At 36.8% G+C, this 27,518-nt stretch overlaps 1 protein-coding gene across 11 annotated transcripts in view; it reads left to right on the top strand.

Annotated features, from left to right (window-relative positions):
* The first annotated feature begins 688 nt into the window (after nt 1-688).
* fgfr3 (fibroblast growth factor receptor 3) overlaps nt 689-27,518 on the top strand; it is an 84,770-nt gene continuing 57,940 nt past the window's right edge. For 6 of the 11 annotated variants that reach the window (XM_056470763.1, XM_056470760.1, XM_056470758.1 and 3 more), the window contains exons 1-2: nt 690-1,200; nt 9,158-9,382. In XM_056470763.1, the coding sequence (XP_056326738.1) occupies nt 9,238-9,382 (145 nt within the window). In that variant the 5' untranslated portion in view covers nt 690-1,200; nt 9,158-9,237. Of the gene's footprint in view, nt 1,201-9,157; nt 9,383-27,518 lie in introns of all 11 variants that reach the window. The other 5 variants (XM_056470762.1, XM_056470761.1, XM_056470756.1 and 2 more) reach the window with 1 other exon arrangement.

Below are 27,518 nucleotides of genomic sequence, written 5' to 3'. Positions count from 1 at the left end.
GTCCTGCAACAGAACTGTATCTAGGTCATCAACCAGCTTTCACAGTGTTTTTTCCTATTAGAAAAGTCAATGCCTACAACATTCTTCAAAATATCTTCCTTCTTGTCCAATAAAACAAATTACATTTAAAAATCAAAGGTTTAGATTGCCTTGAGACAATAAATTGTGAGATTTTTTTTTTGTTTGGCTGAGCTACAGTATCCCTAATGCAAATTGTTCTGATCACGTCATAGATTTAGTGTACACATTACAAATATGTCACCCAAAAATATATTTTGTGAAACAATAGGCTAACATTATCTCGTCTTATGTATGCGTAGTCAAGTCTGAGACTCAGCAGCAGTTACCATGGGAGCCTCCTAAAACAATGACAGCCAGCTCAGTCAGACTGACTTGTGTACTTTTGTGCTTACTGAAACGTTGTCATACCCCCACAAACCCCGCTATAATTCGCACCCTAAAATGAGTACGAACAGCTAAATCTTTGCTATTTTTAATTGTTTTTCTGCTGACTCTCTCCATGGTCCGTAGCGCGGTTTAGGTTCACTGAGCGCAGCTAATTTGACAGTGAGTAAGTTGATTGAATATTCGGGTTTGGTGTGGGAGGCGCCTGCGGCTCTCTCTCTCTCACTCTCTCTTTCTCTCTCCTCTTTCTCTGCCCTGAACTCGCGAGGGGGGCGGCAGGCGGCGAGCACTGCACTCGCAGCAGGGACGCGGTTTGAAATCCGATCCTAGTTAAGTTTTTTCCCTCTCTCCAGAGCCCGGTGCTCAAACTGTTAGTGGGAGTCTGTGAGCCAAGCTTTCACACAGCACCAAACGCCCTGCACTTCACAACCGATCCAGCGGCGCAGCGGAGCAGTTGTGCCCGGACAGCGCAGCGGAGTAGAGCGGACACTCAAAACTACCCGTGCGCTCCTTTACACGAAACAGTCGAGTGTGCTTTTGATACACTTTTCAGCGGTTTAAGGACTGGACAGCTCAAGAGGCTGTGGTGAATACGACTTCTGTCCCAAACACTCCACTGACTTCGCGTCTTTTCAGATTTCCTTCTCGCCTGGATTTGGAAACTTCAGTGGATTTGGATGATTTGCCCCCTTGCATGTGATTCACGAAACAGCTGGAGGGACCAGTCTTTCTTAAAAAGCCAATAAGCCTATTTTGTTGTGATCTTGGAAAGGATTACTGTCACGAAATAATTTGGTGAGAACTTTATTTTGAATTAATAGGCTACTTATTATATTCTCCTTATAATTGTATGATTTAGTGACATTGTGGAATCTTATTTAGGAATATCGGCTACATGGATTATCATATATTAACATGTAAATACAAATAAGCTATCTTTGACATGAATAACAAAATCTAAAGCTGCTCTCATGCTTGCATCATTTGCGGACGCAAAGCAGCATCAGAGCAGCCTGTGATATTTGGCTTCATACGGGCTGAGGTGGGTCAATTCTGCACATTCATAAGTTCTTAATCGGCCATTTCGCATTATTTGAACTAAACAGAATCTGAGACTGCTCAGACCAGCCCAAATTCAGGCGCCTTTTTTGGGGCTTGGAAATTTGCATTTTCCTCATATTTTCAGTTGTTTCTTTGTGTTGTTTACTTTGCGTGTTTTTCAATCAGACTATTTGTTCAATCAAAGCCTTGTGAATGGAAACAAAGTTTTAGTGTAGAAGTGAGCTGCGGTGACATGTGGTGTTTGCCCGTATCGCTTACAGACGGACAGGTGTTGCGCGGTGTGTGTGTGTGTTTGTGTGTGAAAGAGAGAGTGTCTGTGTATGAATACCGCGTGCTAAAAGGCTTCTCTAAGAGTCGCGAGGAATAGCCGCACCTGTGTTGTAATACATTTCAAATAGGCTCAATTAAAAGTGTTTGCGGTGTATAATTTAGCTGGTTGTTTGGCCAGTCGATTTAAGCTGTGAAATTGAATACTCATTTTCTTAAATGGGAATCAGAAACCAGTCTTTAATTGGTTAGCACTACCCTGTCTTTGTCATAGGTGTAGGTGTTGTGATAATGGTGCCGAAACCAACATTGATTGGGATGCAAGTGGCGGAAAAAGCAGTCAAAGGCGCTTTTTCTGTATCAACCAATCATCAGTGCATGAGCGCTATTTGTTCTGCTCTTAAACATAAACTGTATCTATTCCCTTTAGACAATGTACATGCACCTATTTATGTTTTCACCTTTTGTAAACTAAGTAATTCCTTAAGGGTCACTGTTTTGGCATGTCTTTCTGATGAGAGACTGTAAAGCCCTTTACAGCTTGACGTATGACGCATTTAAAAACCAAAATTACATCTATTTCTTTTGTGGCCACCTCAGCAGGGCTTCATTTATGTTGTTTTTAGCTCACACTGAACTGAAGCTCACCAGTCTTTTCCTCCGCCATACCCACGGGCCATCTGAAACCAATTGTAGCTATCGGAGTGAATTAGAGTCTCCGGAGGTGTTAACGCGGGCTACTGGGGACAATTAGCCACCTCATGTACTATAGTCATTCAAACTCGACTGGAGTCCATGGTGAAAACTAAACTAGGATGTAAACTTGATGATATTATTTGTTTTAAGCAGATTTATTGGTGAAAAATATACTTCTTTGGGATTTTTGTGCCAGATATGAAAATGTATTGCTGTCAGTTTCAGCTTGTCAGATATCTGATAGTATGGTTGTTCATCCCATGAACTTTAAAATTATTTAGCATTCCTAAAATTTGAGTTGAACTGTTTCCTTAAATGTTTAAGTTGTGCCAACATAATATTCATGTGCAACTAACTTAATCAACTGATTAAATTCTTGAAAACTCAAAAACTCATTCAATTCTGTTGGAAATGTAGAGTCAGCTTTGTCTGCAGTGTGCATTGCAATCATTATCTCTCACTTTTAGAAATGTCTGCTCCAACTTTAGGGGGATAATCATCACTTTTCTAGTCATACACCCTCTGCACCTTTCCAACCAGCCCTGGTGTCACTAGCAAAGGTCTCTAAAAGACATTTACACAACTCAAAATTAAGGGTTCATGTCAAAGAAGCTCTTTTCAATTGGAACCACTACTAATTGTGCAGACCGGTGCCAAATTAAAACCAATATGCCACTGTCGACTGTTGAAAGTTTGGGAGTTGAAGTACCTGAGAAATGCCTTTAAACTTTCTCTCTTTCTGTAAAACTCTTTATTTATTATGTAGACGTTTTTAGCTGTTGGTAAAGGTTTTATATAGTATATAAAAATGTGCACAAGTTCATTTTACACACAATGCACAATGCAATCCAAGGGCTAAATACAGCATGAATGAAAACAAGCACACAATAAACAATGGACAATGTTACTGTGCATGCTCTCTCGCTCCTTCATCCTTCTGTTTTTAATTACCCTCATGTTTTTATTTTTCTTTGTGGACATCATCATACCAAACGCTGTATGTAAGCATATGAGATGATGAGTTTAATGCTTGAAAGCACAGCAAAGTCTGGCTGACTGAGAAGTTTAGAGAAGCCCATAATTTCCTAGTGACAAACATCTGTAAACGTGGTTTGTAAATGGCTCCTCTGTGATTTGAGTGTTTTTGATGTGTTCCTCCATGGGGATGTTTAAAAGGGTGGGTTAGTGAGTTTAATTCTCACCTTAATGCAGTTGTCAAAACGAGAGAAAGGCACAAACCCGAAGCCGCACACACTCCCACTGACAGAGCTCTCAGAGAGCCGCAGGAGGGCGAGTGAAGTCCTCGCAAGAGGATTACAGCCAAACTCTAATAGAGACACCTCAGCCTTCAGCTTTTCATCTGCTGTCTCTCTTTCTCTCTCTCTTTCTCTTTTACCTTCTTTATCTCTCTCTGAGTTTGCCTCCCTCCTAATCCCTATTTTCATTGGCAGATTTAGGCTGGGCTGGCAGTTGACATGGCTGCACAATTACTGGAGATTACTGACATTTTTGAGTCCCAGATTTGTTGCAAGGTGTGACTAGCGTGTGATAGGATTCCATTAAAACACTCTTTCATCCAAAGTATCAGACATTACATGTATAAATGCCCAGGGAATTCTTGCATGACCTTGTTCAGGTCTGTAGTTTGTTTGGTTTCAATCAAGACGATTTTCTATATTACTGTTGAATGATGGGTCTAAAAGTAAGAGATTAAAGACAGACAGAAAGGGAGATACAGCGAGACAGATGGCAAAAACATAGTAGCTAGCTAATGTTGATTTATTGACTAGACTGATAATCACAATATTTCAATAGAGTCCAAATCAAATTTTTCAGTAATCCCCAAGATAAACACGGACTCTTCTGTGAGAGTTAGAGTTTTACACACCATACGGCAGCACGCTGCTGCACATCAGTCATGTCACACAAGCCCAGCTGCATATATTCTGAAGTTTCATTAGCACAAAAGTACTGTATAGGTGGAAGTCAAAACTATGATATACAGTTGAAGTCAGAATTATAAGCCCCCCTCAATTATTACCCCCCTGTTTATTTTTTTCCCCAATTTCTGTTTAACGGAGAGAAGATTTTTTCAACACATGTTTAAACATAATAGTTTTAATAACTCATTTCTAATAACTGATTTATTTCATCTTTGCCATGATGACAGTAAATAATATTTGACTAGATATTTTTCAAGACACTTTTATACAGCTTAAAGTGACCTTTAAAGGCTTAACTAGCTTAGTTAAGTTAACTAGGCAGGTTAGGGTAATTAGGCAAGTTATTTTATAACAATGGTATGTTCTGTAGACTTTTGGAAAAATATATATCTTAAAGGGGCTAATCGTTCTGACCTTAAAATGTTTGCAAAAAAAATTAAAAACTGCTTTTATTCTAGATGAAATAAAACAAATAAGAAAAAAATATTATGAAACACACTGTAAAAAATTTCTTGCTTTGTTAAACATCAATTGGGAAATATTTTCAAAAGAAAAAAACATTAAAGGGGGACTAATAAATCTTTAACTATAACTTTAACTATATGATTATTTAATTATTACAGGATTATATGATTTGATTAATCCTGCAAAAACAATTCAAAAAGAACTATGTTTATGTATTATATAAATATAAATATAGTAAAAAATATATAGGGTTATTATTATTTTAGCATAATTATTATATTGTTATTATATTATAATAGCATTATAAACACAGTCTTGTTCAGGTTGTCACTTTAAATAAATCCTGAAAACAACAACAACATATTTTGCACAACATCAGTTTATTCAAATGATTTATGAAGGATCATGTGACAGTGAAGACTGAAGCAATGAATGACTGTAAACTGTTACAGAAAACTGTTACTGTAAACTTTATTGTGCCCTTTTGGGGTGATTTGTTCTTGACATTTACAACACATATATCATACCACACACTTAAGACAAACATTAAACAACATTAATAGTACTACAAAAACTGCAACTACCTCTTGCCATTAAAGCAAATTATATTAGCAGATCATTCGGAAGTATTTGAATTAATTCAAAAAGAGGAAGGGATGTATCAGATGTAATGTGATGGGCTTTCTTTAACACCTGGCTTTCATACAAATACTGTAGGATAACCCCAGCACTTTTCCCCCTAATACTTTGCTGCAGGTATTTAAAACCTTAGACAGTAAGTTCTTCTGTTTTACTTTTACAACAAATTAATGAAAAGGTTAAAATGCATTCTATATAGACTTTATAAAATGCCACCATCAGAGTCCTATCAATATTAAACTTCGCTAATCAGGCAATAAAGTGCATGTCAAGACTAAAATGCATGTCTGACATGACTAAGTTGGTTAAGGTAACCGATAATGTACCCTCCAATCTAGCCATTATCACTAAAAAACTAGACAATGTGATGGGAAACATACCTCCAAAGTGCTAGATGACTGGCAAACTGTCCTTCACCTTACGTGTTACACAGCTTCTAAATAAATAAACAAACGAAGGACATATAACATTGAAAAGAGTTTAAATTATTTCATAACATATTAGAAAAATACAGTTAAGTGTTAAAGAATTAAGTGTACAATTTGCTGCTCCTTATACAAATATATACAACCTCAGATTGCTAAAAATGACCAATCAGAATAAAGCTCTCCAAAAAGATGCATAACATAAGCTCTTTTTTAAGAATATATCCGTTTGTTTAGGCCTCTCCAACCGACTTTTAAGCAGTGATACAGTAAGATAGTATGGCTCCAGAAACATGCTCTAAAAACACACCTAGGATACACACTCCAGAAATACGCTCCACAAATATACCCGTCTCTCCTACAACAGCCAGTGCTGATACACTATCAGTCCACAATGCACTGCACACTCCTGCTACGCCAGCCAGAGAAAACACTGAGTTACTCAACACACCGACCCGGCTTCTCTCTCTCTCTCTTTCTCTCTCTCTCTCTCTTTTTTTCTCTCTCTCTCTCTCTCTCTCTCTCTCTCTCTCTCACTCTCTCTCTCTCCTCCTCTCTCTCTCTCTCTCTCTCTCTCTCTCTCTCTCTGTCTTCAGTATGTGCTGACCAAGAACTGAGCGTCTCTCGTCAAGGGAAAGAAAAACACCACCACACCGGCCCCAGGAGACTGTGTGCGTCCATTCAGGAAAGTTAACGCAAACATTTAGTGCGTCTAAACCAAGGCTGTTCTGAAAAAACAGCAGTTCAAGTTTAAAGCAACACAGAGTCCACTCATATTCTCAACGTCTTTGAGTGAAAATCTCTCAGCAGGGAACAAACCGTAGTGTTGTGTTGTACATATATATGTGTGTATGTGTGTGTGTGTGTGTGTGTATTTAAAGCTCTTTACATTCCTTTTATTGTGACTAATGTAAACTCTCTATGTGGCAAGACGCAGACTCACACACACTAGTCACAGAGTGTGAGGGGAGCATATGTTTTCTTTAGAGAGATAAGTGTGTTTGTGTTAGCTTAGTGAAAGACGTGTTTCAGAGTAGCCCGACCAGAGAGAAGGAGGGGGGAAAAGGGAGAGTAAGAACGTGAAAGAGAGTTTACAACAAATCCCAGTCTCGTCTAAACTAGCGCGGGACACATAATATCAAATCACTTTGTTTCATGTACTTGTGGCAGTTGTGTGTGGTCGTCGCACTTTATATTTCAGTTTTTGGTGCACACAGAGACATTATGCTGCAGACATTAGCCCGTCAGCACGGTATTTTAATAGAGTGCACTGAAAGATGTGTCTGATGTCAAAATAACAAGAAACAGACCATGTTTATTGAATATCTGTAAGTATTTATACCTTTAAAAATATGATAAAAGTACCATTCATACCAAGAACGATTACTGTTTTAGTGTAATAAAGTGTTGCACTGCAAGTTTGTTATTGGATGCTTGCAGTCTTTTAAGCACTCAGGATTCTGATTGGATGTTAGTGTTTTGTTTTATATATATATATATACAATTGAAGTCAGAATTATTAGCCCCTCTGAATTATAAGCACATCTGTTAATTTTTTCCCCAATTTCTGTTTAATAGAAAGAAGATTTTTTTCAACTAATTTCCAAACATAATAGTTTTAATAACTCATTTCTAATAACTGATTTATTTTATCTTTGCCATGATGACAGTAAATAATATTTGACTAGATATTTTTCAAGACACTTCTATACAGCTTAAAGTGACCTTTAAAGGCTTAACTAGGTTAATTAGGTTAACTAGGCAGTATTGGGTAGTTAGGCAAGTTATTGTATAATGATGATTTGTTCTGTAGACTATCGAAAAAATATATAGCTTAAAGGGGCTAATAATTTTGACCTTAAAATGTTTTTTTTATTTATTATTATTAAAAACTGCTTTTATTCTAGCTGAAATAAAACAAGTAAGACGTTCTCCAGAAGAAAAAATATTATCAGACATACTGTGAAAATTTCCGTGCTCTGTTAAACATCATTTGGGAAATATAAAAAAAAAGAAAATTCAAAGGGGGGCTAATAATTCTGACTTCAACTATATATATATATATATATATATATATATATATATATATATATATATATATATATATATATATATATATATATATATATATAGAGAGAGAGAGAGAGAGAGAGAGAGAGAGAGAGAGAGAGAGAGAGAGAGAGAGAGAGAGAGAGAGAGAGAGAGAGATTTATTACGTGAAGAATAACAAACTTTTTTGTATTAATTAAATATTTTTTAAATTTTATGTTTATATTTAATGCAAATGAGGCATTGTTTTATTAAATATGTAGTCATTTGCATACATTTCAAGCACACAAATCTGATTGAATTCATGTTCAATTTTTGTATGTTTGTTTTTTTTACAGTCAAAGGTTAGCTAGCCAGAAGAAAGTAGCCAGAAAAAAAAAAAAACTAGGCATAGGATGATAACCATTTTCAAAGTATACCATGGTTTAGAAAAGTCAAGGTTTTAAAACAGCCAAAGTTTTCTGTTAAGATTTTTTTATTTAGGTTTTTTTAAGACAGTATCTCCAGCAGAAAAGATATCCAATGATATCTCCAATGCGTTTTAAATTGCAAAGAAATTTTTGAAACTAATGAAAACAGCAGAAGTCAATGATTCGTTTGAATTATTTAGCCTGACATGTTTACTGTTCCAAAGTATTTTAAAAGCTTCTCAAAATAAAATAAATTGTGTTCAAAGTGGAAAAAAGTAAAATTGTTTACCCAGTCATTTAAAAAGAATATATTTTAGAGCAGTGATCACAATACAGTGAAACCATGATGTATTTATCCAAGGCTATCATACCATCAGAATCTTATACCGGCCTGTGCCTAGTATGAACATATCCATCAGTAAAAGCCTTGAGAATATAGATATGAATAAGACTTTAAGGTATGGTGTATGTAAGTGCTGCTATATGTGAAGTGAAAATATGAAAAACTTTTTTTTTTTTGAGAAAACAGCCATTAAAAATGTGCAAGAAATTTAAAAGTATAATGTTTTCATTCCATGCCCTGGAAAAAACACAATATAAAATGATTTAATGAAAAAAAAAAACATTTCAGAGATTGACAAAAAAGGTGTTTTTTTGTGTCTGTAGTGTTTCCTCTTTAATTTCGAATAATTTTCATCACTGAATCTTCCTGGTGTTTGGTCTGAATGGGGCCTCATGCAGATGTTTGTTGTGTGTTATTTCTCTTATGACTGTTGAATGTGCTCTTGTGTTTCAGGTGGGGGACAGGCAGACAGCAGTGTGTTTGTGTGAGTGTGTAGCAGCGCTCCATTGACAGCATGTGTGGAACGGTTGAGGATGTCTGAGTCTGCTCTCCGTGGTGAGGACAGTCAGCCCCGTGTCGCTCCGACCGGGATGGTCCCACTCTGTCTCCTCTTGTACCTCGCGGCCCTCGTCTTCCCGCCAGTGTACAGCGCACACCTGCTGTCCCCAGAGCCCACAGGTTAGACATTCCACCTCACTTTCACCGTCTCACTGTCTGCAGGCTTTGCACAATAAAAATAACAGATTTTTTTGTTGTTGTTCATTGATATTTACTACTAAACTATAATCTGAACATTTGGGGTCGGTTAATTTGAGTTTACAGTGCAAAGGTGGCACTGAGGTGCTTCTGAAATTAATGACATTTAGGTGTCTACACAGATTGTAATTCAACACGAATGTAATTACAAAGCCATTGCAGCTGTAATTTATACTTTTTAAAGGGTCACGAAACACCAAAACACATTTTTGTTGACAAACATATATGTGTCCCACGCTGCTAAAAACACTATTAGGACACGTATGTTTCACAAAAAAAGTGAAAATTGGTTGTTTTTGTGTTATTTCGAGCAAATTCGTTCTTCCAGTTTGAAATAATTTTTGAAGCTGCATCACAGCAATTAGATTCTTGCGTGTAATCCAACGTGGAGAGTGGATGTCTTTACCTACGAGTACATCGTGACGTCTCTGTGTGTGCAGCATTAATTCATGAGAAAACTTTAGATCAGTTTATATTTTTTTCTATTTGGATTAAAGTATTAATTTGTTTTTAAAAATTATAATAATAATCATACTGACTTTCCCAGTACTGGGTTGCAGCTGGAAGGGCATCCGCTGTGTAAAACATGTGCTAGATAAGTTGGCGGTTCCTTCCGCTGTGGCAACCCCTGATGAATAAAGGGACTAAACCGAAAAGAAAATGAATAAATGAATCATACTGACTTTCCCAGTACTGGGTTGCAGCTGGAAGGGCATCCGCTGTGTAAAACATATGCTGGATACGTTGGCGGTTCATTCTGCTGTGGCGACCCCTGATGAATAAAGGGACTAAGCTGAAGAAAAATGAATGAATAGGTCATACTGACCCCAAACCCCAAGTCTTGCTGTGTGTTTTTTTGTTGTTGTTGTTAAATTGCTTCAGAACTGATTATTTTAAACATGTTTTGTTTAATTCATCTGTAAATAAGTTCACAAATTAAGCTAAATTATTCATTAATGAATCGATTTGAATCAAAATAGCTTTAAAACACTCAATAAACTGGATATGTTGTGAGGATTTCAATATTTTTACAGTTATGAATACATGTTCTGAAATATGTTGGTACTTTGATATTCAGTAGTATGTGCATGCTTGATTTACAAGTGAATGGGTCAGTACTCTTCAAAGAATTGCTCTGTTCTGAATGATTCGTTTAAATTATTTGAATCTTTGTACCTCCTTTTGAAGTCCATTAACCTTGAACTTCAAATACTAATTGGACAGTCTCAGAGCATGATTAGTTTTATTATTTAATACATTATGAAAATGAGCATGTTGTCAAGGATTCAGTGTTTTTAAAGGGATAGTTCACCAAAAAATGGAAATATTATACTATTATTAATACTATTTACTTGCCCTCAAGTAGATTCAAAACCTTTATGAGTTTCTTTTTTCTGTTGATCACAAAAGAAGATGTCGATGTTTCCCCTTGATGGGTTGCAGTTGGAAGGGCATCCACTGCGTAAAACATATGCTGGATAGGTTGGCGGTTCATTACGCTGTGGCGACACTAGATTAATAAAGTGACTAAGCCAAAAAGAAAATGAATGAATGAATGAAAAGAAGACATTTTGATGAAAGCTGCAGGCCTGTAACCATTGACTTTCATAGGAAAAACTAATACTATGGAAGTCAACGGTTACAGGTTTACAGCATTCTTCAAAATATCTTCTTTTGCGTTAAATAAAAAAAAGAAACTCAAACTAGTTAAAAAGTTAAGGGTGAGTAAATGATAACAAATTTTTAATTATGGGTGAATTATCCCTTTAAGGAGCTTGAGTTGCAGTCTCTTCGTTTGGCTAGTGTGTGGCAGCCCAAGTTTGTACTGTGGCACAAAGTGGGTATTGTGGCAATGAACACTTGTGTAGCCGATATTATGTAAACACACTTTGTCCTTGCCATTGATTTATTATCCCGCAGTTGATGGATGAGGCCCTGCAGAGCGGATTACATGACAGCTAAATGTGTGTGTGTGCGCATGTGTGTGTGTGTGTGTGTGTGTGGACGCAATAATAGCGTATCTCTCCTGGAAGATAGTGTCATGATTTTCGGCATATGTGTGCAGGTATGAGAGCCAGGGTGTTGAGAGAGGTGTTGATCATTATCAATTGTTTGTTAAAGACAGGTTTTTTTGGCTGAGTTCACCTGAGCCTCAGTTGTTTTTGTGTTCCTGATGGCTCTACTAAACACGTTGCAGTCATGTAGAAAACAGAAAGGAGCCTGATGGCTTCTTGGCTCATTTCTCAACTCGCTCTGTGAATGTGTGTTAGGAGTGATTGTCTGATTGCTAGCAGATCTGATTTCTCATGCTGATAGCAGGTAAATATTAGAAGACAGCGAGAGAATTACAGTTAATGCTCACACATGGTCCAATAGGAGAGAATGCAGAGAGTCTACAGCAAAACCACAGCATAAACAAAGAGGGATTGTTATGTGGCAGGAAAGTGCAAACACTTCACCTCTCGGCTCCTTTTTACTTTTAAACCTAACCACCAAATCCCCTCTTTTTTTTCTTTGTTTATTTCATTCTATCATTTTAGGTTTGTGTAATCATTTACAGTCAGTTTAAATTGAGCATTTCAGACAGACAGACAGATTAAAGAAACAAGCCACAAGAGACCATGCGTTACAGTGATTTTATTAGAGCATGAAGCATAAATCATATTTTTTACTTAAGTTTTATGAAGTCATATTGTCATTCATGCTAATGATAATAGTATGCAAATGGATCACACTGATGTATAAATGTTAAAAATGTTAACATCTAAATGTGCCATATTTAAAATAGAATATGTCAATACCTTCTGCAGGTAATATAGTCTCATGGCAAGGCATGTAATATTACAAAGTATGTCAGTAGATAGGGCTGGGCGATTTGGCCTAAAATCAAAATCTCGATTAATTGAACATTTCAACTCGATTACAACTAATGAACGGTTAATTAATTAATTAATTTGTTTATGTTTTTGCCCTCATAGTTCACTGACAACTTTTGTACAGTAAATATTCTCACATATTACAAGTGAGAGATTTTTGATTGTAGGGTGCATTACTTGATCTAAAATAATGGAAGTATACACACGCCATTTATCATCTATGATTCTTTATTGAAAATCAACGCTGAACAACTGAAATTAAAACACACATTGCCTAAAGTCTCTCTGCGCCACCCACCCTCGTCCCCGCTACCAAACTGACCAATCACAAAACTTGGGCTACGTGTTGGTACGTTTCTTTGAGAGGTGCGTGGGTAGCCTATGCGACTGTACGAGTGCACTTGGCAGAAGCGTAATATTCGAATAATATAATAAGTATAAATCAGATTATAATAAGTATAAATTAGCTTTAACAGAGCGGGGTCACGTGACTTCACACACATAAAAGAAAGTAATTGAAAAAATTTACCTGGAAAAATTTGATCGATTAAAGGTTAAGAATGTCGATTTCGATTACTTTTCAAATTATTGCCCAGCACTTACAGAAGACACAATTTGCATGTTATTAGTGCTATGTTGTAACACATATTTGATATTAACATAGTAATAGATTAAAATATTATTACACAAAACATTTGACAATATTTTTAATGTAAATATTTGTTATGTAATTACATTTATATTGATATCATAATTGGAAAAAAAAATTATTTAATCACCAGAATGAACTCACTTTACTTTGTCTTGCTCCTTTTCTATATCAGGGGTCACCACAATGATCCAACATAGTCTCATTCTGAAAGCATACCCCTATATACATTTCTGGAGATCACGAATTATGTAGCTAGAGGTACGAATGTCTGCATTTTGTCTTTAAAACGAACGCTACGAGGCGATATTAAGCCATTTCTTTTCACGCTTACCTGCTGACCGCTTAAATCCGTGTACACGGCTTTTCTGCTGTTACCAGTTTGTCCAGTTAGTTTGCCATGTATGTGGGCGGACTTGAGATGCAGAGAAGAGTTGACCAAGATGATGGGGTTCAATTCCAGTGAAGAACGGTTGTGGTTAAAATCAGGCAAGGGCTTTTCTTTTTCTGGAATGCTTTTTAAAACACTGTGTGTTGGGTTTATGGAAGTGGGTGGGCGGGTCAGTCTGTGCTTTTGAAAACACTATTGGTTGGGTTTAGGGAAGGAGGAGGGTGGGTCAGTCGATCAGTCTGTCAGTCAGTCTGTCAGTCGACAGCAGCCTCTGATGGATTTACATGAGAACAGCAGGCGCGAATGGTACTAGCGAGAGAAATTTGAGATCTAAAAAAGCATACACAGTGGCCTCTGGTGGATTCGTGAAAAGAAAAAACTGCAAAAAACATACCTTCTGGGATATATTTGGCGCTCTCCAGAAATGTATATAGCGGTACATTTTCACAATGAGCCTGGGTTGCAATGATTTGTCAGTTCAAAAATGTAAATCAAATGATTTTCTAAATTTTATACAGGGATTAACATACGTGATTACATATAATAACGTATAAATATAAGTAATTTTACAACTTTTTTAGTCATATTGTATTTGTTAATATAATGACATTGGAGAAATTACTGTAATAGTGTGTCTACTCCTAATATTACAGAAACTAGCATTTCATATGTCTTATAAAAGTTATTATGCTTTCAATAGACATGTGTGTTGCCTGATTATATTCTGATTACATATTTTTAGACTGTCAGCACATGTGTAAGTGTCCTTCCGTTGTATGTTATTATTAGTTGGGGGTTTGTTCACCTCATTATTGCTCTTTGAAACTCTCTGCAGGTCAGCAGATGAGTTTTTAATGAGAAAATAAACATGCTCTCTAAATATGGCCTGTAACCACCTGTTCACACACACACACGCACACACACACACACAGAAACACACTGAGAGAGAAACTTCCTTGTAGCAGATACCTGCGCAGTAATGCAGACAGACTGAGGCAGAGGTGTGTAAAGCACGTACACACTTGCTGGCCTGTCAACCTGTAGGATGAGTGTCTTCAACATAATTATCTGTTCCCCTGAAGGACATTACTTAGATACTTACATAAAAGTCATAAGTGGTAAAACAAACAGCTCACTGTGTGTGTGTTTGTGTGTAGGAGGACTTGCTTCATTTCTGTCAGACATCACAGGTTTATTCTTAAATGGTTCTCTCTTGACCAGGCCTCATCAGACTGTTTCTTTTGTTGTTTTTAGTGTCTTATATGCATCAGTTTGTGCAATATATTCATCACAGAATTCTGCCACAAGAGTTTCTTCCTCGTTCTTAAATCAATTGAAATCAGTTATTTGTGTTTTAAAGTCAAACGCCCTCGAGCTGTTGTAAAAATAGCGAGATTGACGTTTTTCCTTTGTTGTCTCGACATTACCAATTAAAATGCAAGTTCGTTTTCTTACAGTGTGTATAGTTTTTAGATTGACCCTTACACACATTTGCTTTTGGCAGAGGTTTTGGAACATGATTTACAGCCTTATTTTAACTCATTTTAAAATGTTAACTTTTACATTATTTTATGATCAGTAGTTAGTTAAGTAGAATTTGGGTTTAGGTTTTGGGTAGGATTACGGATGCAAAATAAAATCATACTTTATAACTACTAATGAACAGTTAATAACTTATAGGCAGGTAATAAGCCAGCAGTTAATAGTGTGAATTGTGACCTAAACTAAAGTGTTACCACCTTATTTTATTAAAATGATGTTGTAATACAATTGCCGGCGGCACGGGTCATCTCACAGCAAGAAGGTCGCTGTTTTGAATCATGGCTGAGCCAGTTGGCATTTCTATGTGGAGTTTGCATGTCCTCCCAATGTTCGTGTGGGTTTCCTCTGGATGGTCCAGTTTCCTCCACAGTCCAAAGACCTGTTATATGTGAATTGAATAAACTAAATTGGCCGTAGTGTATGAGTTTGTTGTGTGAATGAGTGTGTATGGATGTTTCCCAGTATTGGGTTGTGGCTGGAAGGGCATCTGCTGCTTAAAACACATGCTGGAATAGTTGGCAGTTCATTCCACTGGCATACCCCTGACAAATCAGGGACTAAGCCGAAGGAAAATGAATGAATAAATCAATGTAAGACAATTTGTATTTTTCCTCACAATCTTTAATTTTTACTGTACTTTTGATCAAGATTAGGCAAGACTTAATTTGAAGAAAAAATCTGAAACTATATTGACCCCAAACATTTCAATTTGTTATTTTTAAGATTTCGAGTAAACTTCAGGTCATTCTGAATATCTTTATATACAGTAAAAACAGTAGAGGGCTATGGTATGCCATCACATTGCCAAGTCAAGTACCAAGTGTGTGTGTATGTGTGTGTGTTGCTGATTTCCCTCCCAGCTCCTCTATACCACTTCTGGCCGCCATGAACAGATGGCTGAAGTTATGTGCTGTAAGAAGTCCAACAAACACACACAGAGAGACATGTACACTTCTCCTTTACCACCCATGGCATGAACCTCTGCCTTGGCAGTAATCCTGGTCCAACATGTATATCCCACACACACATTCACAACAAACCAACCCTTAATTTGTCACAAAAAACAGCCTTCTATCTATTCAGTGACTGTGTTTCATTTTTAGCTTTTGGTTTAGTAGCTCATATATTTGAGTATTCAGAGTCCCATGCGGCTGCGTTCCCTCTTGGGATGCTTATGAATAGTTTATAAAGCATTAATAATGCATTTATGACAGTGTAACAAAGCTTATACCGCACACAGATCAGTTTGTACCTGAAAGTGATCAAGTGCTGGCTTTGTTTGGCAGTATGAGAGCATTATAAACTGTTAGAATGTTGCACGGGGGAATAAAGACGTTTTTGCTTGCAGTTATTAGTCGTTTGTACTGTGCAATAGACTAAATAGAGTGTCAGGTGTTTAGGGGAATCTTTTTTGTTAATAATTTTGTATAACAAATGGTATTGCATATTCATGGTAATACAGCCTGATACTCTCAGACTGTGCGTGTGTGTGTGTGTGTGTCTGTGCGTGTGTGTGTGTGTGTGTGCGTGTGCGTGTATGTGTGTGTGTGTGTGTGTGTGTGTGTGTGTGTGTGTGTGTGTGTGTGTGTGTGTGTGTGTGTGTGTGTGTGTGGTTTTGGGATCTTTCTAAGCAGCTGTTGCCAGTTGCTTCTGGGTATCATTGGCTGGAAGGAAGCAAGGCGGAGGATTAGTACTTTTCCTGCGCAGTAATACCCCATCTCTCTGACTCAGTCCTCTCTGAAAATGCTATGTTTCTATTCATCCTAGAAGACAGAGGGGGTAAAGGGGGCAGGGCAGAGGCCATGGAGAGTGACATGTTTGTGTGTGTGTGTTTGCCTGAATGCTTGTGTTTTCCTTGAGGGCAATTTGAGGTCACAGAGATGAAAGCGTAATGTCTCACTCTGCTTATTTCTCACTCTGTCATCATCACAATAACATGCTTTGACTTTGTTCTCACAGTTAAGACAAATGTATTTAGCTGTATGGTGCTCATTTGACATGTGAAACTATTTAGAAGCTATAGACTAGAGCTGCACAATATATCAGAAAATTACAGGTATAGCGATAATAGTAATATCCATATCACAATAAATTAAGTTGATTTATGTGCATTTGTTTGCTGTATGCATAGTTTGTTTATCTGAATCTGACCAATCAGATGGAGACTTTGCTATCTTTATCCCCAGCTCTCCAGTAGGCACTGTTATGTGAACCTAGAGCTTAAAATAAGTACTAATGGCGGGAAAAAAGATAAGAAAATTACAACAAGCAATAAGAATCAGATTTTCTGCCGAGGTTTTCAGTCATTTGCGGTGTCTTAAAATCAACCCAGGCTCATTTTAAATATGTGCCCAGGGCTACATTATTGAGAACTTAGAAATATGTACCCTGCACTGTTCTTGTAGCTTTTGTTTTCACAAATCCACTACTTTTACTACGATATCATACAGCTTTTGGGTTTCATTTGACCTGGTTTCTAGAACTGTCCTTTGATAGACTTAAACCCCTGTCTGCTCCACCTGCCAAGTCTGGAGTCATTCACAGTGAACTACTGAGTAAACCAATCATGCTGGAAAATCTGTCCATACAGAGGTAATAAAGCGGTCAGCGGGTTCACCCTGTAGTATTGATTTTACACAGAAAGTGCAGCCATTACATACATCAAGCCGAATAGTTTTGGTTCTCAGAAATGTAGCCCTGGACACATTTTCCTAATGAGCCAGTATTGGTTAAAGTCTAAATGTTTGCACCTTGATTTTTTTTTTTTTAGATTTAATCAGAAACATATCTAAAACATGTTTATTTTAGTATGATCATTACATATATTACATAACGCATGCAATAAAACAGTCGGCTCGCACTCATCATTTCTTTTTTCACAGATGAGTCAGTGTACTGTTCTACTAACTGAATAACTCATGATATAGGTTTATTTCGAGTCAGAGGGAGTATCCGGCATGTTAAAAAGTAACTAATAAAGTACTTAGCCTACCGAAGACGCAACCGCTTCACAACAACTCAGTTCAATTTAATGAACTGGTTCGACCGGTTCACTTAGAAGATTCAGTTAAAACAAACGATTCGCCCGTCTTCGCTACAGTCAGTTTGAAACAATGACAGGCTGAAGACTTACATTTTTGCAATGGAATCTTGTTATTTTGAACTCATCGGAGCAAAGAAGTGGATTGTCGCTAAGTGTAGATTATGTCTCACCTAAGAAACACAACATCGAATAACTCCAGCTAAACAACAAACGATTAACATCAGTTCACATTCTCCATGTAAAACAATTAATTCGACTAAATTCAAAATGAAGGTTATGGCTTTTATTGTTGAGTAGATGCAGCCACTGTCTAACATTACTGTAGAAGCGACTACGTTTTGTAAAAATTGTATGATTTTTCTCCTTTGGGAAAACAATTTATACATTGTGAAGGCCATGTGAAGTAATTTATTCAATGTATAATGCTCAAAGATTTATTTGGATTTGGGGCGTCTTACTGTTTTAAATTTTTTAAATCTGTTTTTGCCTTAATATAAATTCTTTCATGTTAGTACTCTTAGGCTTTATTGCAAACTTTATCTCAATGGACAGTGAATTTACTTACAAATGTAACGAACACATTACTTTACATGCTTTTTTAAAGTCTGTATAAACAGCAAAATGAAGGTGTAGGTTATATACAATAGGTGGTTGTGAAATGCAGAGCTTCTTTATAAAAAAAAAAACACCTGTAAGTTTTGAAAGAGATCAAACCTCAGCTAGGTAAGCAAAAGTAATGGAAAAGTAACTAAAAAAAGTAACGTAATGCATTATTTTCCATAGAAAGCAACTAAATAATGCAGCGAGTTAATTTTTGGTGAGTAACTTAATATTGTAATGCATTACTTTCAAAAGTAACTTTCTCCATATATATATAAAACTTCTCCCCCTTATATATATATATTATATATTAATTAAATTGCTAAAAAAATAGCTAGTTAGTTATGTCAAGTTAGTTATATTGTAAGGAATATCATTATCGCAACACTCAACGACAATATTGCAGATTTTCCCAGTGTTATGCAGTACTACTATACCAACCACATCTATGATAAAAATGATTCTGTGATGTTGTACTACGAAAAAAAAATATATATAATAAAACCTACTAAAACTTTTTACACTAGTAACTTGCTGAGCAGATATGTTGTCATATAAATTCAACACAGGCTTATTCTGAAAACGTATCCCTACAGATGTTTCTGGAGACCACGAATTATGTAGTCAGAGGTATGTATGGCTGCATTTCATTTTAAACACTACGGGGCGGTGTGACGGCGTTCCTTTTCGTGCTTACCTCCATATGGATGGCATTCCGGCATTCCGATCATTCGCTTAGTCAGTCAAAAAGTCTGTCAAAAAGTCAGTCATCCTTTGGTGGGTTTACGCGAGAACAGCAGGCATGAATGGCACTCGGGAGGGATATTTGAGGACTCAAAAAGCGTACACAGTGGCCACTCGTTGATTCGCGAAAACAAAAACTGCAGAAAAACATGCCGCTGGGACGTATTTCAGAGTGAGCCTGGGTTGTATAAATTGAAACAAGAAATCTTCTGTTTTGGTTACTTAAATGTTTAAGTGAAGCATTAGATTATAAAATTATGGCTTAAATCAGTGCTACACTGTATTAAATTTGCAAACAAAAATAGCGTAAAATATAATTGAAACATATTATTGCAATATTACCTATGAATAACAAAAAAATGTTCAACAAATAAAACTTGATTAAGCAAGTGTTGACTTTCTAACTCTAACCTTACTTGAGGACATTTTTTTTGGATGGAAGAAAAATGTGAATATTGTTGACATGCTGAATATATAATCAAGAACAAGCCTTAATTTCCACTTTTAATTAAACACTCTGCCCTGTTTAAAAGATCATGCAAGATTTTGTTAACCCCACTTCTGGGAAAATGATTGAAGTCGAGAAAGTATTTGGACGTTTGTGAAATATCCAACATTTTGCTGATCTTGCTTTAGATTAGGAGCACGTGTTCATTTACTTTACAAGCTGCTGCAGTGTGTTTGGAGTGTGTGTTCTGTACAGTGTGTAGGGTTTGAAACTAGGCCAGTTCGTCTATGGAATGACAATTAAGAAGGTCCAGTCACTGATTACAACCTGTGTGTTTGTTTCAGTGCGTGCTTGTGTGTGTGGCTCTTTCAGAGTGTGTGTATGTGAATGTGGTAAAAAAGTATTTAAATAGGTTTTTGCAGATAGATAAATCAGTATAGGTGTTTATTTATAAATGAAAATGTGCTAAAAAAAAAAAAAAGCTTGGCTCAGACTCTGGATGGGGTCTAAATGCTCAGAACATCCAGCTTCCGTTACTAATTAGAGCACTGATGCAGGAGGGTGTGTGTGTGTGTGTGTATGTGTGTGGACAATGCTTTTTGGACGCAGCAGCATTCTTAAACTTTCCTCAGGGCATGCCGTCTCACACACACACACACACACACACACACACACGCACACACACACACACACACACACACACACACACACACACACACACACAAACACACACACACGCCTCAACAGGGCAGAATAAAAGAGGTAACAAGCTGCAAACTTTCCTCCGCCCACCTCCCTTTATGTTGTAATCCTAATCGCCAATTGCTTCTTTCTCTATTTGGTTCATGCCAGTCTCCTTCAGAGGAGAATCCAGCTCAGAAACATGAGCTATTTACATCCGGCATGTGTTTTTTTTTTGTTGTTGTTTTTAAGTATGGTTGATGCAGACTTCAGTTGCTTCTTTAAACAGGACATGTTATGACTAATTTCATACATTGTCAAATAAATCTGTCCCCAGAATATGTTGAATTGTCAGCCCATAGATCATTAATTATAGCTTGTCGAAATTGCCCTATGTTTCTCTGCCTTACTTTAAATGCAAATGAGCTGCTGCTTTCCTGAAATGGGTGGAGCCTTTACACACTATTCTGATACCCCAGAAACAACAAAAGAGGTTACTGCAGCTAAAATTCCAGAAATAACCAGTAGTGAATTAAAGCCTTTCATGTTCAAACCAGAGTCTGACAGAGATGGAGAGAAAGAGGTTTCAACTTCTAGGCTGAACCAGGATGTTTCTGAACAGTTAGAGAATCAGTTTATAAAGATGTTGTGTAGTAAATTTGATTAAACTTATCAACTAACATATTACTGCCTTGTACAAATATGCTGGTTTTTGTAAATACACATTACACAATTATGCTAACAGTGAGCATTTTATTTTTTATATATATCTGCTCTGTGAATACAGTCATGTTAACCACACAGCATGTTAACAAGCACATTCAGAAAGGAAATTTAGAAACATTCTCAGAATATGAAGTGGCACACTTGTTCAGAAAATGAAGCATGAATTTCCTTTTAAATTATAATTAAACCATGGTGTCCTCAGTAGCTTTGATGTTGGGAGTCTATGGATCAGAAATTTAGTTTAATATTTTTACTATTATTATTAAACCAATCAGAGTCTTGTCTTCCATTCCCTTTAAGAGACAGTGTATCACGCTATGGAGCATTTGCTAATTACATGGCGGACTTTGTAAGTGGAAAAACTGAATGCTTCCTTAGCAAGAAAACAGTTAAACAGACCATTTGCAGTGGATGATAAGGAACGGGCCTCCTCCATTTGGCCTTTCTACTTTCTCTTTACTTTACTTTTACTCTTCACTTCTTTACTTTTGTGGATAAAGAAATGGTGTTGAACGCACTCCACTGAAGACATCCATTAGCCTACATATTTAATTTTATTTGTTAAGCACAAAGATTTGTTTCAAAACGATTTCTAAATTTAGTTCTAATTTCCAGCAAACAAATAAATGAACAATAATGAGTTACAGTGTTTCCTCTAGGATTTTTCTCCAGCTGTGGTGGTTACAGATCTACCAACTGCTTATGGCATTATTTTAATGACAAATGTTGTAAGCGCGGTCGAGTTCGCATTTATGTAATACGAGCATGCGAATCTCATTTTTCATCGAACCAGCAACCTTCTTGCTATGAGGTGACTGCACTGCCTACTGCGCCACTGTGTTGCCTAATGGTCATAATATATTATAAAATCCTCTTCCTACACTCTCAGAAATAAAGGTACGCGAGCTGTCACTGGGGTGGTACCTTTTCAAAAGGTACAAATTTGTACCTACAAGGTCCATATTAGTACCTCAAGGGTACAAATTGGTACCTAAAAAGTACAAAAGTGTTCCTCTTGAAATTTGTATACATTTTTGAGGTACCAATATGGACCCTTTAGGTACTAAAGTCTACCTTTTGAAAAGGTACCACCCCAGTGACAGCTCGCGTACCTTTATTTCTGAGAGTGTATGAGAGTGAAACTGCAAGTTTTTCAACATTCGTTGAGAAAAAGGCTTGCCAAAATATAGTTACTTTTCATATTTTCTGATTTGTTTGATGCACCGAAATATAGCACTTAAATACTGATAAAGGCAGATTTTTATATGTCACCTTTAACACCGGATTGATACTGAGGGAGCGGAGAGAAAGATGGCATGAGAAAAGAGCATGTGTGTGAATGTGTGTTCAATCTGAAGGTCAGATGACAGTAGGGGTTGTTGACTGAGAGCGTATCACGCCAATCGGATGAAAGCAGCGGGAAATGGCAAAAAGGCAGACTGGCACAGCTCACATTGGTGTGTGTGTGTGTGTGTGTGTGTATGATTGTGTGTGAGTAGATAAAGGTGCAGACTAATTACCTACTATAAATCAGCTGTGTGTATTGATTACAGTGTGTCACAATAGATCCTAAATCCATGCATGATGAGAGAGAGTGTGTGGGTGTGTGTCTGTGTGTGCACATTCTCTATCCTCCTCCCATTCTCTTGTTTTAACCTGTCGCTTTATTGCAACACTCAAAACAAGTGGAACCAGAGACTGTTAGTCGTACTAACATTCATCACCTGCTGTCAGCTCTGTGTGTTTGTGCATGTGTGTGAATGTTAACAGTATATAGCAACTTCATTACACATCCCTAAAAAATAGTACAGAGTAAACCAAGAAGCTGTATTAACCACCACACAATGCACACTTGTGTTTAATTTAAGCTTTATTTTAAGTTCTTGTTTTTATTAAACTATTTTTAGAACGTTGTAGAGCATTTCATTTCAAATGCTTTTTAAAATAATGAATTCATTAAAGAATGCTAATATTAGGCATGTCAACTGTTTTTAGCATTGGTGTATATTGCTAAATATTGCTTGAGGATTGGTGACATGGTGGCGCAGTAGGTAGTGCTGTCGCTTCAGAGCAAGAAGGTCACTGGTTCGGGCCTCGGCTGGGTCAGTTGGCGTTTCTGTGTGGAGTTTGCATGTTCTCCCTGTGTTCGTGTGGATTTCCTCCGGGTGCTCCGGTTTCCCCCACAGTCCAAAGACATGCAATACAGGTGAATTGGGTAGGCTAAATTGTCTGTAGTAAATGAGTGTAAATGAGTGTGTATGGATGTTTCCCAGAGATGGGTTGCAGCTGGAAGGGCATCCGCTGCGTAAAACATGCTGGATAAGCTGGCGGTTCTTTCCGCTGTGGTGACTCTGGATTAATAAAGGGACTAAGCCGAAAAGAAAATCAATGAAAGATTGGATGCTTGAGTATCAAATCAGCATTATAGAATAATTTCATGAGATTGAATTATATAACTAGAAGGGGTGTCAAACGTACGGCTCAGCAAACCGGTTCAATCCAGCCTGTGAGATGATTCTGTAAAGTATAAAAATAAGCTGCAATTTTTCAATAAAAAAAACTGCTGTCCCAATTGTGTCCACTAGATGCAATAGCGCGATAGCAATTGCAAACTGTTAATTTCATCCAATCCAGACGCCTGAATCAAAATCAGTTTGACAGTCATTTCAGAGTGAAAGACCTGTGCTCTGCCATACCACACTAAGGTGTTCTTGCGAGGAAACGTAACTATTTTACATTTTGTCAGTTTAGAATTATATAACTAGTACAATTCATACAAGATCAGTCATACGAAAATGTATGATTTTAAAAAAGGAGGCATGGCACCCAACCACACCCCTAAACCCAACCGCCATTGGTGGATAAGCAAATTGTACTAAATTGTACAAACGATATTGTACAAAATCATATGAATTAGCCACAAATAAAAAAGTTACGAATTGCAGTGAGATTGTGTTTTCCTCAGGCTCCAGCTTTGTGTTTTATGTTGATCGTATTTAAACAAAGAAAGCAATCTGAAGTTGTTGTTTTTAAGTTATATATACACCATATTTTACCAATCCAGCTCACTTGAGAATAGATTTTCCTCCATGTTTCCCCTGAGCTAAATGAGTTTGACACCCCTGAACTAGAATAATGAAACTGAAAATTCATAAAAAATAAATCCAAAAGTGTATACAATTTTTAAAATGTAATCCTATTATGCAAAAATCACTTTCATAAGGGGTTTAAACACTTATGTGGGGTTTAAAGGGGTTGCCACTATATGAAGAGTTCAGATGCAAAAACATCTAAATGCCATCTAAAATTTTCTTTTACAATGAGCATTTTCTCTGCCTCTTATGTTTATGTTCAGTTATCTCATGTTAAAATTGCTAAAAATAACATATTCTTTGCCATAAAAGTAAAATTACTGAATCAAGACATAGGAGTCTGAGAAAAATGCTAATTTTATAAGAAATTTTCAGATGGCACTTAGAGGATTTTGCATATGAACTCTTCATATATTTTTAACATATATAGCCTAAATGAGCATGAAAACATAGTAAAAATCCTAAAGGTTTGAATTGAAGCTTTTATATACGTGTAGTTTTTATTATATGATAAAAAAATTAGATTGAAAGCTAACAGACATTTATTTCCTTATTATTTTTTTCAACTGAAAATACACATTATTTTAAAAACACATTTATATTTGATGCAAAAAAAAAATGACCGCTGTGTTTGGACTTATGCAAAAGACACCTTTCTAACCCAAACACACACAGAGTGTTGACCTGTACACACTGTATGTTTCATAAAAGCAGTCAAATATATTCCAGCAACTGCTGTGTTGCCCATGGCAGCCAGTTTTAAATCACATCTCACATTTTACCCTGCGCAACTCTGGCAAAACACAAAAAAACCTTTCATCTTTTCTGCATGATCAAAGGAAAACTGTCCTCAATGCATGCAAGTGTGTGTGTGTGTGTGTGTGTGTGTGCTGCATATAAAAAAGTGCTTGAATCTGCAGTGATTATGAAAATACATGAAGCTGATTAGAGTAAAAGGAAGGTAACACTGTGGTCAAAAAGGGCAAGACATCTGTGTGTTATCAATGCTGAAATCCCAGAGATCACTCATATCAGAGTCTTGTAGCTTTGCAATAAAGTTTAGCCTTTTAGTCAGTGTTAATATGATGTCATTACTGTACATGTGCAGTGCATACTGTAAAGTGTTTGAAAGGGGTTTTAACTAACCAAGAACTGGTGGCAATGAACTTCACTGAAATGTTGTGAAGGTGAGCCCGACGATATAAATTCTCTATATAAGTATTGCTATTGCTGCTGCGGTCTGAACACTGTTAAAGTTTTATTATCTAGAGCAGTTTTTAAAACTAGATGTATATCGTTATTATTGTTCTTAGTGTGAATTTGCATTAAAGCACAGCTCACAGGAATACTTTCAAACCAAGCTGCTTTCTAGATTAGTGATTAGTGAATTTAACTGACCGACTAAAGTTAGCTAAATCTGACCAATCTGAAAATGTGCATTGTTAAAAATACTTTTTCAATCCTAGATTGTGTAGATTTCCTTCTAAAACTGCTCAATTTCACTCAAGAAATCTTTAATATTTCTAAATCTTTCTCAAGAAATTCTTATGTAATAATAATTATCTTAGGTCACACTAGAGTTCGAGCATGCAAAATTCTGTCGTACAACGCTGTGAAAAAGGGCATGATTAAACAGGATGTTTGACATTTAAAAAAGTGAGTGATTGGTCCTTATTTTAAATTTCTCTACAGAGGGATCATGTTTTGATCTTCGATTGGTCTCATGCAGTCACGTGATGCGATTGCACAGGTCAGTGACTGAGATGTAATATAGAGAATACGATAATTTTTCAAAATGAAAAGTCGTTCAGACTCAGATAATAAATAAAATGGTAATAATTAATGATTTCTTGTGCGGCCCCGGTACCAATTGATCCATGGACCGGCACCGGTCCACAACTTGGGGGTTGGCAACCACTGATATAAATATAAATAAATACATGTTTCATTTTGATTACCTCGGTCTTCTGCTGAAATGACAGACAGTGATTGGCTGAGAGAAATGTTGTCCCAGGTACAATATTCACAATATTGATACCAGGAAACAACACAAATTTTAAGTATTTTTGGGACAACTTATTTGTTTTATGTTCAATCCATCAAAATTTATAAAATCAACTAAGTTATTGTGTTTGGACAACATGAAGGAATTGTGTGGAACCCAGAATTTTTACAGTGTACATAAGTACACTCATAAAGGAGCTGATTTTGTTTTATTCTGCTAAGAAGACACCTGAAAGAAGGGTGAAGCATAGCTCCATGACTCTTCAAAGGAAAGAAAATGTCATGCTTTTATGATCTTGATTTTAAAAAAGAAAAATGTAAAAAATCAAGGAAATTTTTTTACTCTTACTGTATCGAAAATGTGACACCACTGTCACATATTGAACCAAACAAAATTTAGTGAACCGCTACACCCCTAATAAAAGCCTAAATCTGTAGACCTCACAAGGTTTCCATATCAGCCCTGTAAATCCTCAGCGCTCACACTGCCTCTATTCTCCACACACCTCCTGGGAAATATGGAAACACTAGTAGCCATTTACGATATTTATTTATAACCCCTTCCCCCACGCACATTAGTGTCTTTCACTGGGCCCAGCATATGTTACACAAACACTCATCTCACACACTCCCTCTCCTTCGCAGGATATACTGTAGAAGACACACACACACAGAGCAGCATTTATTCACTGAAGGAGTCTCCGTCTGATGTCAGCACTATGGATTTGAGTGGTGTAGTTGAGGGAAAAAGAAGCGCAAAAAAAAAGTTGAGTGAAAGACAAGATGAAAGGTAGAAAAAGGGGGACGGTGACAGCGTCAAGAGTGAAACACATTAAAAGCGATATGAGAAGTGATCAAAGAGATATTAACTCTTCACGTGGCCTTCAGACTCCCTCAGAAACAGTGGTGTTTTTTGGACTTTGCTCTTACCAGCGTGTGTATGCCTTCACATGTAGCGGGCGATCTATAATTCATACACCACCATTCTGTATTCCGCTCGAGCTTAGTCTTGTCTGCTAGTCGTCTGCCAACACACTCCTGACCTCATACACACACATCAGCGCAACATCTATCAAATATATCAATCCTTTGTAAGTCTGTCACCGCTGTTCGCAGAGATGAATGTCACTTTGAAAAGAGAGACTGAAAGAGGGATAGAGATGCTACAGAAAGAAAGCCGGGTCTTACGGAGGTGAAGGGGAAAATAACGTCAGGTGGAATATTTATTTGAGCATGTTGTGTTTCTCTTTCTCAGCGGGGTC

The sequence above is a fragment of the Danio aesculapii genome, chromosome 13, assembly GCF_903798145.1.
Source record: "Danio aesculapii chromosome 13, fDanAes4.1, whole genome shotgun sequence".
NCBI classification, from domain to species: Eukaryota; Metazoa; Chordata; class Actinopteri; order Cypriniformes; family Danionidae; genus Danio; species Danio aesculapii.
Note: the sequence above shows the minus strand (reverse complement) of the source record. Positions and strands in the feature narration are given on the sequence as shown.